At 40.2% G+C, this 15526-nt stretch overlaps 1 protein-coding gene across 6 annotated transcripts in view; it reads left to right on the top strand.

The window, feature by feature from the left end:
- The first annotated feature begins 6 nt into the window (after positions 1-6).
- Positions 7-15526, top strand: part of Jph1 (junctophilin 1) — a 77824-nt gene continuing 62304 nt past the window's right edge. For all 6 annotated transcript variants that reach the window (XM_004637559.2, XM_004637558.2, XM_023722367.1 and 3 more), the window contains exons 1-2: positions 7-437; positions 5918-6677. In XM_004637559.2, the coding sequence (XP_004637616.1) occupies positions 59-437; positions 5918-6677 (1139 nt within the window). In that variant the 5' untranslated portion in view covers positions 7-58. The remainder of the gene's footprint in view (positions 438-5917; positions 6678-15526) is intronic.

Below are 15526 nucleotides of genomic sequence, written 5' to 3'. Positions count from 1 at the left end.
TGCCCAGCTCTGCCCGCGTCCGTGCCCCCGCCGGGAGCGCGCCGGGGCTGCCCCCCGAATGACGGGCGGAAGGTTCGACTTCGACGATGGCGGCACCTACTGCGGCGGCTGGGAGGAGGGCAAGGCGCACGGGCATGGCATCTGCACGGGGCCCAAGGGCCAGGGCGAGTACTCGGGCTCCTGGTCCCACGGCTTCGAGGTGGTCGGAGGCTACACCTGGCCCAGCGGCAACACCTACCAGGGCTACTGGGCGCAGGGCAAGCGGCACGGGCTGGGGGTGGAGACGAAGGGCAAGTGGATGTACCGGGGGGAGTGGTCACATGGTTTTAAGGGGCGCTACGGGGTCCGGCAGAGCCTGTGCACCCCCGCCCGCTACGAGGGTACCTGGAGTAACGGGCTGCAGGACGGGTACGGCGTGGAGACCTACGGGGACGGAGGTGAGCGGCGTCGCAGGCGGCTCCGCCAGCCGGTGCCCGGGGCTGTGCCAGGGCTGCGGGAAGCGGGGAGGACGGAGGCGCACGTGTCCGGAAACCCGCCAAAACACCTGGGGGCGCCTCCCTCGGGCGGAGGGGGCTTTGGGACGCGACCGGCACGCGAGGCTTGGCTCTGGGCCGGTTCTCGCAGTCGGCCGGGTCGGCGCGGGGCGGGGACGGGGGCGGGGGCGGGGGCGGGGGCGAGGCGTGAATATACCTGGCCAGCGCGGCGCTGCGGCCGGGAGGCTTGGGCTGTGGAGAGGACGCTGTCACTTGAGCCCGTCACATTACGTTCCTGATCCCTCCCTCTCCCGGCTGGGTTTGAAATCGCCACTCCTGTGGAGTTAGAGCGGACGCCTGAGCTTGTGAGGTTGCCGGTCCGTGCTGACTGTTCCCCGGGTTGGTTTCACGTGGAGTCTCGGATTTCGCTTCTGGTCCTCTAGTAGCCTAAAGATAGAACCAGAACCCCATAACTAGGATGTTGGGGAACTGAACCTTATTTAGTATGCCTTTGGAAGCAGCCTTGTTATGGGCTTCAAGAGACCACCTGATGCAGGTGGGATTCAGAAAATCAATTTTCTGGTCCCAGTTTTCAGTGGTTCCTTAAAGTACTGTTTTTCAATAAAAGGAAAGCAGCCTTAACTGATCTGGAATCTTTGGACAAATTACTGGAAAAACATTTTAGAAATGGGCAACTGCGTTTTTGAAAATATAGTTGAAGAGTATATTGTTCCTATAGCTGCTAAGTTAGCCACTACAGTGCTTTGGTTCCTAGTACTGAATCACTGATTGAATTAAGCTGTAGACCCAAACAGTAACCCTAGCTATGAACAAAAATGACCTTGTCTTAATAGTTAGCAAAATTTGTAAAAGAAATTGTGTGTTTATAATAGTTCCCTTTTGTAATTAGAAAGATATACATCATTGAAACGGGTGTCAGACTTGATGAACTTCTTTGTGTACGGAGCTGAGAAAAATGAATGACGTTTTGGCGCAGTACATTTTCTGATAAACATAATCATATTTAATTGAAAAGGATTGTAGGAGGCGATGTCACCTTTTGGAATTAAGCTGCTCAGAGTTGGAGGATATTAAGGGATCCAATTAAGAGTTTCTCCAGCCCACTGCAACCCCAGTTAGTCCATTGCTTATATAAAGCTTATACCATTTGTACACTTCACTTACTCAGAACACTTGGGCTGTGTTTCAAATGCAAAACACAATGGTAGGATTTTCTGAAAAGGACATCTTTTTGTCCTACAGTATAAATAAAGGACATGGTTCTCATAGATTAAAAGGGAAAAACTTTAGTACTTTTCTGTAGGCTGTATTGAATCCCATGTTTAATATTAGTTACTCAGGGTCCTTAAATGGTCTGAATGGGCACAAAGTGCCTTCATTGAGAGGTCTATAAATGTTCGTGATTTTCTTGGAAGCTCGAACTTCCAACAGAATTACATGCTCAAGAGAGGAATGAAAAAAAAAAAAATGTGGTTATTTTATAATATTTTAAAATCATGGATAGTTCAGTTTTGGAAGGTTAAAAATACTTTTAAAAGTAAAAAGTAACTTTTTCAAGTTACTACTCATTAAATCAATCTCTTGATTCAGAGTATTCATTATACCTAGTGATCCAAATATATATAGCTCAGTAAAAGCTGGCTATGTGTACTGGTCCTCAGAACATCTTTAAAAATAATCTATCTTCTGTTTTAAGATTTCCTCTTAAACATCTTAAATTTGACACAAAAAAAATCTTTAATTTGGCAATGCCATAGTACTGTGGGGTTTTTTTCTACCCCAAAACCCCACTAATGTGCTATAATTAGGAAAGAAAATTTAAAACTACTTCTAAATGTCCACTCTCTGCTCATCAACTTTGTTTTTCCTCCTGTCACTTCCTTAGACTCTCCTTATGCATTAAGTGGAAGTGTATTGCTGTGACGATTTCATAATGAATAGTGAGATTTTTTTGGCCAGAAGGGAATATCACTTTCCCTATTCTTACTAAAGAGTGAGCTTGTTTTTGCTTGCTTATATAAAAGCTTATACCATTTGTACATTTCACTTACTCAGAACACCTGACCACCCTCACATGTCTGTCCATTCCCATACAATCAGATTTAGGGACGATCTGATTCCATGTCTTCTGTGGTGACAGTAGGATAAAACAGGAGGATGAAAATGGTAATTCATGTGAGAAGTATCACTTAATCTTATTAGTGGTGTGTGTGTGAAGTGCTACTGAAATAGCAACCCCTGACTATTAAGAATAAATTATACTATTCTCATGAAACACAAGCCTAGGTGCCCAAAACTTTTGGTGCACATTTTGGTGTGCTGCGCTTTGTTTTTTCACCTGTCATAAAATGATTAAGATAGACCGATTGTTTTGCTAACTACCTTGCACATAACAAATCTAAGTTGGACACAGTAGTCCAAATTTAAAACTTCTTATGAATTGGATTCCTTCCATAACAACATTGTGCAGTTAAGAGGGCTAGATGTAAAAACTCAACTCCCAGATGAACACGATTCAAAACCATACCTGTAGAAATAGCTTCAACATGTGTGAAATACGCATCTATATCTTAGGAATCAAGAGGAACTAATTACAACTTTATTTGAGCAGCAGGAAGAAGTTGGAGTTCACCTTCTTCATAAATACATTTTTCCCCACCATATACGTTGACTAAATGAAACCTATTTTAAATTTCAGATGATGACCTTATAATTTGACTATAAATTAGTTTCTAGCAATGCCACAAAGGAAGTCTTCTGTAATTTAACAAAATAGGAGGGACCATGTGGCCAGTGTTGCTGTTCTCCATCCCCCTGCCTGAGAGTTAAGCAGAGACTTAAACTTTCTAATTATTGTGTTTCTTTAAACAGCCTGGATTTTCAAATAGTACTTAGGAAGTTCTAAATGCTGGTCTTACCTTTGGAGATACCAGTTTAAGGAAACTATTAATTTTTCATCAATGTTAAACAGTTAAGATATTATGGTCATGTTTAAAAAACAAATACATCTAGTTGCATCTTTACAAATTGTTCTAGCAAAATAAACTTGTCATTATGTAGAAGAGTTTGGAAGGTGATTATAGTACTATTAAATGAAGTGAAGTATTAAAGATAAGATAGTTTATTTTAGTATGTATAAGTCAAGTTGTATATTATTTTATCCTAGAGTTTAAATTTTATCTATATAAGCAAAGGAAATATCAAAGTTGAAATTTTCCAATAATTTCACTCTCTTTCCTGTTAGGGTGACAGTGTTTGAAGTTAGCTAATACTCAATAGGAAGCTTTTTACTCTAAAATATTTTACAGAACCATGGTAGTCTTTTAGGTTTATCCTCTTAAGAAAGCTTCAGCCCTCTCAACCCTTCAGAAGTTTTTAGATATCAGGTTAAGACTGCATATCTAGTTTTAAACTAATAGTGTTTAGATGAGATATCATGTCTGCATCTTGTACTATGAATAACTACTACAGAGACAATATGCAATGTATTAATTATTGTAACTGTCCTACTAACCTGTTTTGAAACTGTCTCATTGCTACTTTTTTCTCAATACAAAAGACTGCATATCTACTCAGAATATGGCTTTCATAGTACCAGACCCAAACTGACAATTCCACTCAGTGTCACTATATTTTTGGCTGTTTACATAGTATAAATATTTCAGAATGAATAGAAAGAGAAAGTTGACTTGGAATTTGTCAAAACATGATTTGAATGCCATTAAATTTTAGCTTTTAAAGTGCAGTGAAATAATCAGCCTTTGTTTATACAGTGGCATAAAAGCACTAGCATTGTTCAGTATATTTAAAATAATATATCCTGTGCATTGGAATTGTGTGCATAATTGCATAATATATTGAATATAATCCATAATCTATTGAACATAATCCATCTCCATTGGAAGTGTGTTTGTGCTTGTGGTCATATAAAATGCAAAGTGCAAAGTAAACCTAAATAATCAGACAAGGAACAAGGTTAAGATAGACCATAGTCATGATTTATTTTCAATAACACTGTGAGTTATGATAACACATAAGTTATTATATTTCAAAATTTCCAGGTAGTTGCTTTTGGGGAATACTATGACATAAAATTTGCCATTAGTTAAATTACCTCAACTTTAAAAATTCTAAAATCCCTAACTTAACTTTCATTTCCTTTAAAGATTATTTAGGAGCCAGGAGTTTAGCTCAGTGGCACAGTGCCTGCCTGGCAAGCATGAGATCATGAGTTCGATGGCTGGCACACACACAGAAAAAAAACCACTGTAAAGATTATTTAAAAATCTGTACACATTATTTTCGAAACATCTTTGCTTACTTCTTTGCTGAAAATGAGCGCTATTAGATTCCCTGTTACTGAAACTATCAGTACATCTTCCCTCACAGCTAAAGGTTTATACAGTGACAGGAGAGGTTTCCTTTGTTTCCTATCTGTAATTTCAAGGCTACAGGTTGTATTTTTGAAGCCACTATGGTAGATAAGCCATAGTGGTCGTGGATGTACAACCCTGAGAGTTTGAGCATTTTGTGTTCTTTTGTAAAGTTATTTCTACCTTCAAGTTGCTTCCAGTCAGTGACATGATTCAAAATGCAGTGTAGAGGTTGGGAAAATCCATAGAGAATGGTCAGGAGAAAGAAATTTAGCAAGGAATGTACACAGCTTGACCTTTTCCCTTGAAAGCAAAATGATGCTAAATTGCTCTGGGTTTTGTGGGGGTTTGTTTTGTTTTGTTTTGTTTACTAGAATCAGGATTGATAACCTTATTTATCAGATCACTCTTATCTCATTGAAATCCAAATGTTAGCCCTAAGTATTAAATGTTTTTCCTGCTCTAAAAAGCACATAGTAAACATAACAGAAAATCTAAGGCTACTCCAAATTTTGGCACCTCAGGATTCAACTATTCAAACCTGTCAATAATTGTAAGCCTTTGTGCTTGTTGGCTGGTAGCCAGTAAGTCCCTGAAAGTCATTGTTTAGAGTGTTTTGAAAAGCTAAATTAACAAAATTGGCAAATAGAATTCCTTTCACCTTTTTTGCACTGTCTGCATTAGAAGCAATTTTAATGGGTTCATTTCAGGGAGAAAGCGGTGTCCTAATGATGGCTTTTTTCTATCAGGAATATGTGACTGTCATGTGAAAATATGCATGAAGTTTTAAGTGAAACCAAAAATTGGGCTATTGGGAAATCCTAAGTAGATACAGTAGAGTCACATAGCCAAAATCACACATGAGGTTTCATAGGTGGAGAAAAAGTGACCTCTGGGATTGACATTGTCTGGGATTAACATGGAACTGTGGTGCGTTTCTTTAACCTGGGGCCAGCGCGCCTGTGTTTTGCACCCTTATGGCGCCTCCAGGCCCGCAGCCCCACGTCTCCCCCAGCCCCACTCACTCAGCGTTTCTCGTGTCCCCCTAAGGTACCTACCAGGGCCAGTGGGCCGGAGGCATGCGGCATGGCTACGGCGTGCGCCAGAGCGTGCCCTACGGCATGGCCACAGTGATCCGCTCACCCCTGCGCACCTCGCTGGCCTCCCTGCGCAGCGAGCAGAGCAACGGCAGCGTCCTGCACGACGCGGCGGCCGCGGCAGACAGCCCCGCAGGCACCCGCGGCGGCTTCGTGCTCAACTTCCACGCGGACGCCGAGCTCTCGGGCAAGAAGAAAGGCGGCCTCTTCCGCAGGGGTTCCCTCCTGGGAAGCATGAAGCTCCGCAAGTCTGAATCCAAGTCTTCCATCTCCAGCAAGCGCAGCTCGGTCCGCAGCGACGCGGCCATGAGTAGAATTAGCTCCAGCGACGCCAACTCCACCATCAGCTTTGGCGACGTCGACTGTGATTTTTGCCCCGTAGAAGACCACGTGGATGCCACCACCACGGAGACCTACATGGGCGAGTGGAAGAATGACAAGCGCAATGGTTTCGGCATCAGCGAGCGCTCCAACGGCATGAAGTACGAAGGCGAGTGGGCAAACAACAAGAGGCACGGGTACGGCTGCACTGTGTTTCCTGATGGCTCCAAAGAAGAAGGAAAATACAAAAATAATATTCTGGTCCGTGGAATAAGAAAGCAGCTTATACCAATAAGAAATACAAAAACTAGGGAGAAGGTGGACAGAGCGATTGAAGGCGCGCAAAGGGCAGCTGCCATGGCGAGAACCAAAGTGGAAATAGCCAACTCAAGGTATGTAACCCAGAAGGGAGCCTTGGCCACACCCAGGTCCACAAAAGATGGGGCTGCTGTGCCTGTCATTCTGCTAGTGATGTTCCCAAGTGGCTTTCTACATTTGCCCTGATCCAAGCTGGGAAATGATTGATCCCCATAGAAAGTCTGAAGTGTACCTGCATTGTTCTGAAAGTTTCTCTTGCCAAAAAAATTGAAGGTGCAGTGAGCCCCCTTACTGTTCTAAATTTCCTATTTAACATCATGATAGAGTCAGACACTGGGGCCATCTTCCTGAGGCCAGAAAGTTACATTTTTTTCAAAGAAAGACCTTTTGAAATATTATCACAGAAAGCTCTCTGCTTTGGGAGACAAAAAGAAAATCTAGTATTGATATGTAGTTGTATTCTTATAGTTCAATTGGGCATATGTAGAACTCCCATAAAACAACCCCAATTTATAAAATTCAGCATCTATTGATTGAAGCCTTTTAGATGAAATTGGTTTTGAAAAAGCCACAATCTAGCTATGGCAAAAGTAGAAAGTTATATCACAAAATATATCATACATAGTTTAAAATGACTATGTGAAAGGCAGAGGTTAAAGCTTGTAAAAATCACCACCTTCTATACAGGAAAGATTAGATCACTGGTGTATTAAAAGGAAAGGGTTGGGGGAACCTGCCATGGACAGATGGGACTCTCGCTGTGCCAAGACTGGAAGAAAGTAGAGCAAAGGAGAAGGCTGCAGTAAGTGGGAGAAAGCGGGTGAGTGTTAGAGTGACGGGGGTGTGTGTGGGCATAGAAGGCCCTCATGCCTGAAGTTTTACCACTAATAGCAGGGCTCAGGGACCCCAGCAAAAGAGACGGTGAAACTTACTGGGGATATGATTTTATTAGGGATGCTGCCATGTGTTACAAAGGAAGAAACATAAGCAAATTATACCTGGAAATTTTACTCTTAGGCTTATTTACATGGATACTGACTGGAGTTTTGTGTGACTTGAGGTGTGAGTTTGGCATCAAATATTAAAAATGTTCCTGCTTCAGTAGTACCCTACTGTTATACTGGCCTCTCCGAAGCCACAAAATATTGGCACGTCTTCTGGTTTTTATTCTTAGCAATGAATTAACAAGCACCTCTTTTCTTGTTAGAACTCAAAAAATTTCTGATATTTGGATCTTTTGATATACCAAAAACTGGCAGTTTTATGTGGTTCAATGTAATGCTTTGAATTTCTGGAGTACCTTTTTTTCCCCTAATGCCCCTATTTTAGGGCTACTACAGTGTTTCTGAGTGTCTCCAACACTAATTTTAGAGTAGAAAAGGTCATGTTTTTACATATCTTTAGTTAGATATTATGTTAAAAGTCCTTTTTTTCTTCATCCCAAATGAATCCTATTTTAAAGTGAATGTTTCTTAGTAATCAGGACAAGTTTCATAAAGGTCTCCCCCATCTGCTGAGCATCTTATTTATTTATTTATTCATTCATTTATTCATTCATTTATTTAGTGCAGGGTCTACAGGGTCTCACTACACAGATCGGATTTGCAGTGAGTCTCCTGTTTTCAGCTTCCCAAGTACTGGGATTATAGGCACACACAAGCAAGCACCACCACGCTCATTCTTTTTTTTTTTTTTTTTTTTTTATCAATTTTATTTCTTCTAAGTTTTGCTCATTGGCATTATTATCTTTGTAGGGATTTTTTTATAATTTTATTGAAAAACAAACAGCAATGAGACAGTTTCAAAAACGATTAGTAGGACAGTTCCAATAATTAATACATTGCATATTGTCGTCTTAGTGGTTATTCATAGTACAAAATGCAGACATGATATCCTATCCACAAACACTATTAGTACAAATCTTTCTATTCATTGACCCATGCCCAGTCTTAATCACTGTCTCAGCACACACACAGGGCAGGATTGGCATAGCAGGCCCAGGATTGAACCTCCAACCCCTGTGTCTGCTTGAGCAGGTGGATTAATCCACTGAGCTATCTAGCTGGCCCAGCATCTTTTATTTTAGATCATAGATTTCTGTGTTTAAGCATCAGATCTATTGGCTTTTCAGTTAGCTTGTTATAGAGATCACCTGGCATACCTAATCTTGCTGGCTTCCCAGGACCTCCTCAACAAACTCTTGAGAGCTGATCCTCTCCCTTTTGCTAGTTTCTTAGCCTCTAATTTAAAATGCATTCCTAGATTCTTCCATTTTATTTTCATCTTAAGCTTAGTAATGTACCAGAGACAAGTGCAGTCTTGAAAGTTCAGCAGATGGAAAGTAAACCTGTGCAGGACACTCAAGCAAACAACTTATTTTACCTTACAGATTTGCATGACTAATTTTAGTTGGAGTGAAATAACAAAAGGGGACTATTTTTGATGAAAAGATGACCTCTGTTTAGTATCATGATGAAAAGATGACCTCTATTTAGTATCATGAAATTCTCCGTGTTGAAAGACTTAGAGATAATGTCGTGTGGTTGGGGAGCACTCTGTTATATGGTTGTATAAAGGGTTAAAGGTTCGGGAACCCTTTAACCTAAGACTTTATACTGTCATCCAGCTAACTACTTCATAAAGATTTCACTGTGCTGTTTAACCAACAATTCATTGTGCTCAGTACAATAGACCAGTCACAGGAGGACAAATACTGTATAATCCCTCTTAGATGAAATATCAAAAATGTTCAAACTCAGAAACAGTAAAATAGTTATGGGCTGAGAGGCAGGAAATAGGGGCTTGCTGTTAAAAGATGTAGAGTTAGAGTTATGTAAGATGAATAAATTCTAGAACTCTTGTACAACATCATGGCTATGGCTAACAGTACTGGATTGTGTGTTTAAAAATTTGTTAAGAGGGCAGGTTGCATGAAATGTTCTTGCCATTAAAAATAAACTATTCAGATGATACAATAAACAAGAAGATAAAAAATAAAAACATTTCATTAAACTTTTCTATTTCACATCCCAGGAAAATGGGTCTGCGGTTGTACCTTGTCCTATTTTGTCTAAGCAAAGTCTCAAGTTGGCTCTGGAGGATCATAATTGCATCCTTCTATGATGTCACAGGGAAATCATGAGACAGAACCAGCCATGTTTGGCACAAAGGTTCAAGAAAATATGGTAGATTTGTAGACTTTTGCTTTGCCTCTCTGAAGCGAGAGGGAGAGAGGTGTGTTCCCACAGTTAATGTATGGGAGCCTCATTTCCTCAAGCATATTTTACACCCCTGTTTAATTCTTATAGGTTAGGAAATATGGGTATAAGTTAGTAGATGGTAAATACTCTGTGGTAGAAGTAGAATGTATATATGTAGTTTACTAGCAGGCTAGTGCTTGAGAGTCAAAACTATAAAAGATGCTAATAATTTTCTAAACTCTAGAATTTTACTTTAGGTTTCCATTCTGATCTCAACAGTACAATGAGATTTAACAAAACTCTTCACCTTATCTTTGTTGAAGGTAAAAATCATCACCTGTGACTGAGAAAATATCTAACCTTGTTTTTCAATAAATGTTTAAAAAATAATAGCACTCTAAATACTTCAGGAAATAAGTGTGTCTAGTCATTACCAAGGCTGCTCTAGCCAGGAGCTGAAATACAGACACTTTGTGATGCCAGCAGCCCTGGGGGACATTGGAGACTGTGGAGAGGAAAGCCAGGCCCAAGTCTAGGCCCTTCCTTCAGCCTTTCTTGCATCTATATTACCCTTTGGTATAACCTGGCCAGTCAGGTTCTTTTGGGGTCCCTAGAATGCTGTTTAGAGCACTATAACTAAAAACTGCGTTCCCAGATAAGCTGAATTTACTTTTAGAAAGGTATAACGGGCAGAGTCTATTTCAGTACAGAAGAATCAAGCCCCCCCCCCCCCATTTCAGAGCTGGAAGGACTGTGGGATCTTGTGTAGTCTGGCATTTCATTCAGAGACAGAGTCTGAACCTCTGGCCCAGGTCAGTGCTATCCCTGTGATTTTCCCTTCCCTCTCCGTGCCCAGGCTCTCACCTCCTGTGATTCCTTCAGCTTTCCCTGTGGTTTCAATTCACTTTCTCATTGGCTCACTGTTTATTCTATCAACTCTTACCTCCTCCAGTGATTCCTTAAATGAGATATTCAAAGAAGTTCCTGTTTCCTGAGAATGACACTGTAAGGAAGAATTGTTAGGAGAGGCATTTAGTTGAGAGAGCAAAGAAGGTCCCTCCAGGGACATTTTTCCTGATCCCCTGCCCTCCCACCTCACTTCCATCCTTCTCAGTCTAGACCAAGTTCCTCATTTAATCTAAGTTGCCATCATATGCCAGTGTTATTTGTTGAATATCTCTCACTGCAGCTGAATTAGGAAAGATAGCTTAACGCTGAACATAGCTTGCTTCCTTTTTATGTCCTCAGCATGTTAGATTAGGGGACATTGGTAAGGGCTCTAGTAAATATTTGATGAATGGCAAATTAAATTCCTATCACTTAACATAAGAGCTCATCCAGAACTTCTCATTGGGTTTTGCTTGGCATTTATAAACTATAATTTGAAGGAGAGAAATTTAGTTGTCATAATTAAGCATAGTACAGTTGGGTAGTAGTCAAGGAAGTGCAGAAAATACAAACGTGAATGTAAGTTAGTCTTTTCCTTCAATAAAATAACATTATTACAAGGTATGACTAAGGAATAGAGTTCCAAGTTAAGTCAAGCTGTCACCTATTTTTCATAGGAGCTCGGCTGGTCCAATGATGTAACATGTGAGTGAGTCCCTTATAGATAAGGACACTCCAGAGAGTCAGTTATTCTATAATCATATTGGCTGGGTGCCAGGGAGATAGCTCAGTGATCTAAAGCACCTGCTTAGGCAAGTGTGCAGGGACTGCTGTCCAATCCTCGGCACCACATGCGTCGCCAGCCCTCCCCCTAGGGCAGACTAAGCCAGCCACAAAAAAAAAATTAAAAAAATAATATCGGCTGTTCCTCTATACTTGACGTCACCAAAGCATATACCAAGTCAGGATATTACAGTTTTATTGTTTTCTAACAAAAAATCAAAAATTCACTGAATATGTAGCTGTATTTGTTTCCTTTTGAAGGTTTTTCTTGTCCTGCCACTTTTCAGAAGTCATTTTGCTTAAACTCAAACATGATTCAGTTTAACACATAAAGTTGTCTGGGACAGATAGAACAGTCTTTGCAAAATTTCTTGGCTTGCTTCACTCTCATTAGTAATTAAAAAGTCAACCATGAGCCAGTGCAGCTCATGGATCCAAACGAAACTCACTACTACTGATTTTAGGAAAAACTCATTCTTTGCAAAGTTTTTGTAAAGAGCTAAGGCTTCAAAAGTCTTATATTTTGTTAGACAAGAGGATACTCTTTCTCTTTTGCAAATAAAAATTAATCATTTATGAACCATTTGTCTTTGTTGTAATGTTAATAATCATATATTTTTAAAAAGCAAGTATTACTTGTGTTTCTCATGTTTTTTGTTTGTTTGTTTCCTCGACTACAGCTATGGTTCATTTTCATTTATTAGCTCAGTAGTTTTTGCAGTAAGATAAATTTCTTCTAACGCCTGCTAAGTTAATGAGAAAGCTGTTACATAGTTAAAGAGGGGAGAACTTACAGCTACAAAGATCATTAATCATTTTCTATAGTTGTGCCATCTATGCTCTTCATATCTGTGCCTTATGAAGGCTGTTGGTCCTGCTTCCCACAGGTTTTAGCCAGCCTGTCTCTGGTTAAATTTCAGAGGCATGGCCAAAAAGCTGAAGGTGAGGCTCAGGAAAGTTACTGGGAAGAGATGCTCATATCCACCTCAGCCTTCACATTGGGGTGGTTTTCAAGATTGAATGAGGTTTAGGTATCACAGGGCTTTGTAAATTGTCAATCATTGTGTTCAGTCAATGTCTAAGCAGATGTTTGGATGCTGGTAGTACCATTTTCCTAAGTGAAAGTTCATAGAAGACCAAGAAGCCAGACTAGCATGAAGGTAAAGAAGAAAAGGAAAAGGAAAGAGGGAAGGTTTGAGAATCACAAATAGGAATAGGCAAAAGAAGAGTGAAAGCTACCAAGCAGGGCCACCCGTGTATACACGCGTATCAAGATTCACCCCATTTCCAGCCTCAGAGCTGTGTGAGGTGAGGTACTGCCAGTGGGCAAGTATATTTTTTAAGATTAAAAAGAAAACAAGCAAAGAAATTGCATACATATTTCCACCAAACTATGCTGGAATCTTGTGAAGAAAATATAACAAACATCTTACCTTCATATTGTTTAGGAATGTTAGTGAGGAACACCGTCATGTATACCTCTGTAATTTTTTATCACACATAAAAATTTTAAATCCCTTTTTGCCTCTCTACTAAGAATGCTGCTTTCCCATGGAAAAAATCAAGGAGCATGGACCTCCTTACATTTGTCTCTGGGATGTTTAAAGAAAGACATGCTTCTACATGTCCAGGACCCAAGAACAGTCCCTGTGGATTCTCTATATGAGTAGGTGAGGGGAGCAGCTGGAACCAGAAGATGACCTCCCAAGAGGCAACTCCATCTTACCCCCAGGGGAAGGGTTAGGCTTGGCTGCAGTGATCCTAGGAGGTGTGATTTGGGAACACAGAGAAACTCTAATGGCAGTTCTGATACATCACTCATATTTTAACAGGTCATTACACAGAACATGGGAACATGTAGTGTTAATTAAGAACCTTGTAAAACATCAAGATATTTAGTTGCTAAATATCTTTCTTCACAAACTTCTTCCCCTAAGCCTCCCAAGTTGAGGCCCATCCAGAAGCTCTTGAAGCATAAAGAAGGTGGGCATGTGCTTTGATGACTAACAAATAGGTTCAAGCAAATAAAAGCTTAATGAAAAGCAGTCTTAGGCCATAATGAATGAGAGGACCACACAGTTATCCAGACTCTTAACGTGTAAAACAACATGCTTGTTAAAATTTAAGCAACGAAGTTATGGCTGACCACTTTTCATTAAACAAGGAGGGTAAGGAGAAGATGCTCACATTGTAAGGTATGGGATAGAAAACAGTATTTGCTACAGCAGAGGTCTACGTAGTGAAACTTGGCTATGAAGGCTGGAGAAAAAAAAACAAATCAGAAAATCCAGAATGATCGTAAGCTTTATCTAGACCTTGGAGTTTGCTTACAAACTTCAACAGATTCCATTTCCTTTAGCTCTGAAACCTAACACTTTCCTGATAGTTTAAGTAGGAAAAATTAAAGCAGCAGATTCTTTTTAATATAGCGCCATTTGTAATGAAAACAACTCTACTACTATGTTTCTGGAAATCCCCCCAAATTGTGGTTGCATTCATATCCTACCCCTGTGCTCTGTGTGAATGTCAGCATTGACTTGCAGGGAACTGTTTGGGGCAAAGCAGAGTCCTGTGTGCAGGCTAACTTAGCCAGTGGACTCCTCCTAGCAGCAGCTGCCAGGTAGCCAAAGCAGCCTGATCACAACTTTCCATTATGGATTAAGCTGACTCTGCCAATCTCACTTTACTTAAGACACCAAACTGGACGCTTGCAAGACTAGTGCCTTGCAAATCTTTGAGATGCTTTTCTTATTATAGATGAAATATGAACATTGTGTTTAGGAACAGGATCCAACAAATGCCAAAGGTATTTATGTAAGTCATTCAGCTTTAGTACAACAGCCTCTTGAGAATAAAATCAAATCAGCTTTTCATAATTTTGCCATTCTATTTCATTTGGTGTTTCACGTTTGTTTGTATAATATGCTCACATCAAAATAATCTTCTTTCTCGGAAATTTAATTAATATTTAAAGAATCAAGATTGCCTTCAAAATAGTATAACACTTTGAAGTCAATCTTCTTAGGGTTTCTATGTGGGCCAAAAAACTTACTTAAGCCAACTAAAATATATTTATTTACTTTCAAGCACTTTTAAAACAATAGATCATGCCAGAGATTAAGAAACAAATTTTGTTTTATTTTTGCTGATTTTTTTAAACTTTTAAAAAAGGTAAAAATTTTGGCAAATTTTACTACATCAAGTCACTCAAATTTAGGTCTCAGTTGCTTGGACTGGGAATGTCCCTATCTATTTAACTTTTAAAGTATTTTTCACTTCATAGTTTTGAGTTTGATTTTTGAATTTCAGAATTTCATACATTTTCTTCTTACATTAGGGGAAGGATCTAGAGATACGTGGGGAGCTTACTAGTGAAGACTCTTTTGAGGAGGTAACTGTAGAAGCCAGCAGTTTGGGGCTCAAGGGTAAGAATGGAAACATCAGCCTGACCACTTGCCTCCCCCCACCATCCCTGCTAGTTGTGCTTTGGGTGCTAACTTACCTCGTAAAGACACGAATGCTCCAAAGAATGACACCTTCAGCTCTTGTCTGTCATCAGTTAGTACATTTATTAACACTTTGGTATGGATTCACGGAAAAGACCCATGGTAGCTAACCCATTTTGTAAGGTCTGGTTTTAGTGAAGTACTAATTTTAATCACTCTGTGTTACATTAATCAATTACTATGCAAATATAAAAATCAGTATTAAGACCCAGCCCTTTCCTTCCCATATGTGGTTGGAGCAGATGAAAAATATCAGTAACCTATCTTATTGGCAGTACATTATTATGAGCTTAGGTTCTGCAGATGAAGACCTTCATCATAGCTTGCAACTGCAGGTGATATTCTGCAAGGGCATCCAGCCTCAGAGCCACAGGATGTGTAGAAGTTTTCAGAAGACGACAGCAGAGGGTCCAGAGGGCAGGGGCCCATGGGTATATGAGGGTTTGATATTCTGTTTAATGTGGTTGGAAAAAAGATTGCTGTGTAGGGAGTGTTGAGAGATGAGCTGGGACATTAACCCAAGGATGAGAGAGTGGCTACTGATGG

The sequence above is a fragment of the Octodon degus genome, unplaced genomic scaffold (genome assembly GCF_000260255.1).
Source record: "Octodon degus isolate 3935 unplaced genomic scaffold, OctDeg1.0 scaffold00091, whole genome shotgun sequence".
Taxonomy (NCBI): domain Eukaryota; kingdom Metazoa; phylum Chordata; class Mammalia; order Rodentia; family Octodontidae; genus Octodon; species Octodon degus.
This window is presented reverse-complemented; position numbering and strand designations above follow the sequence as displayed.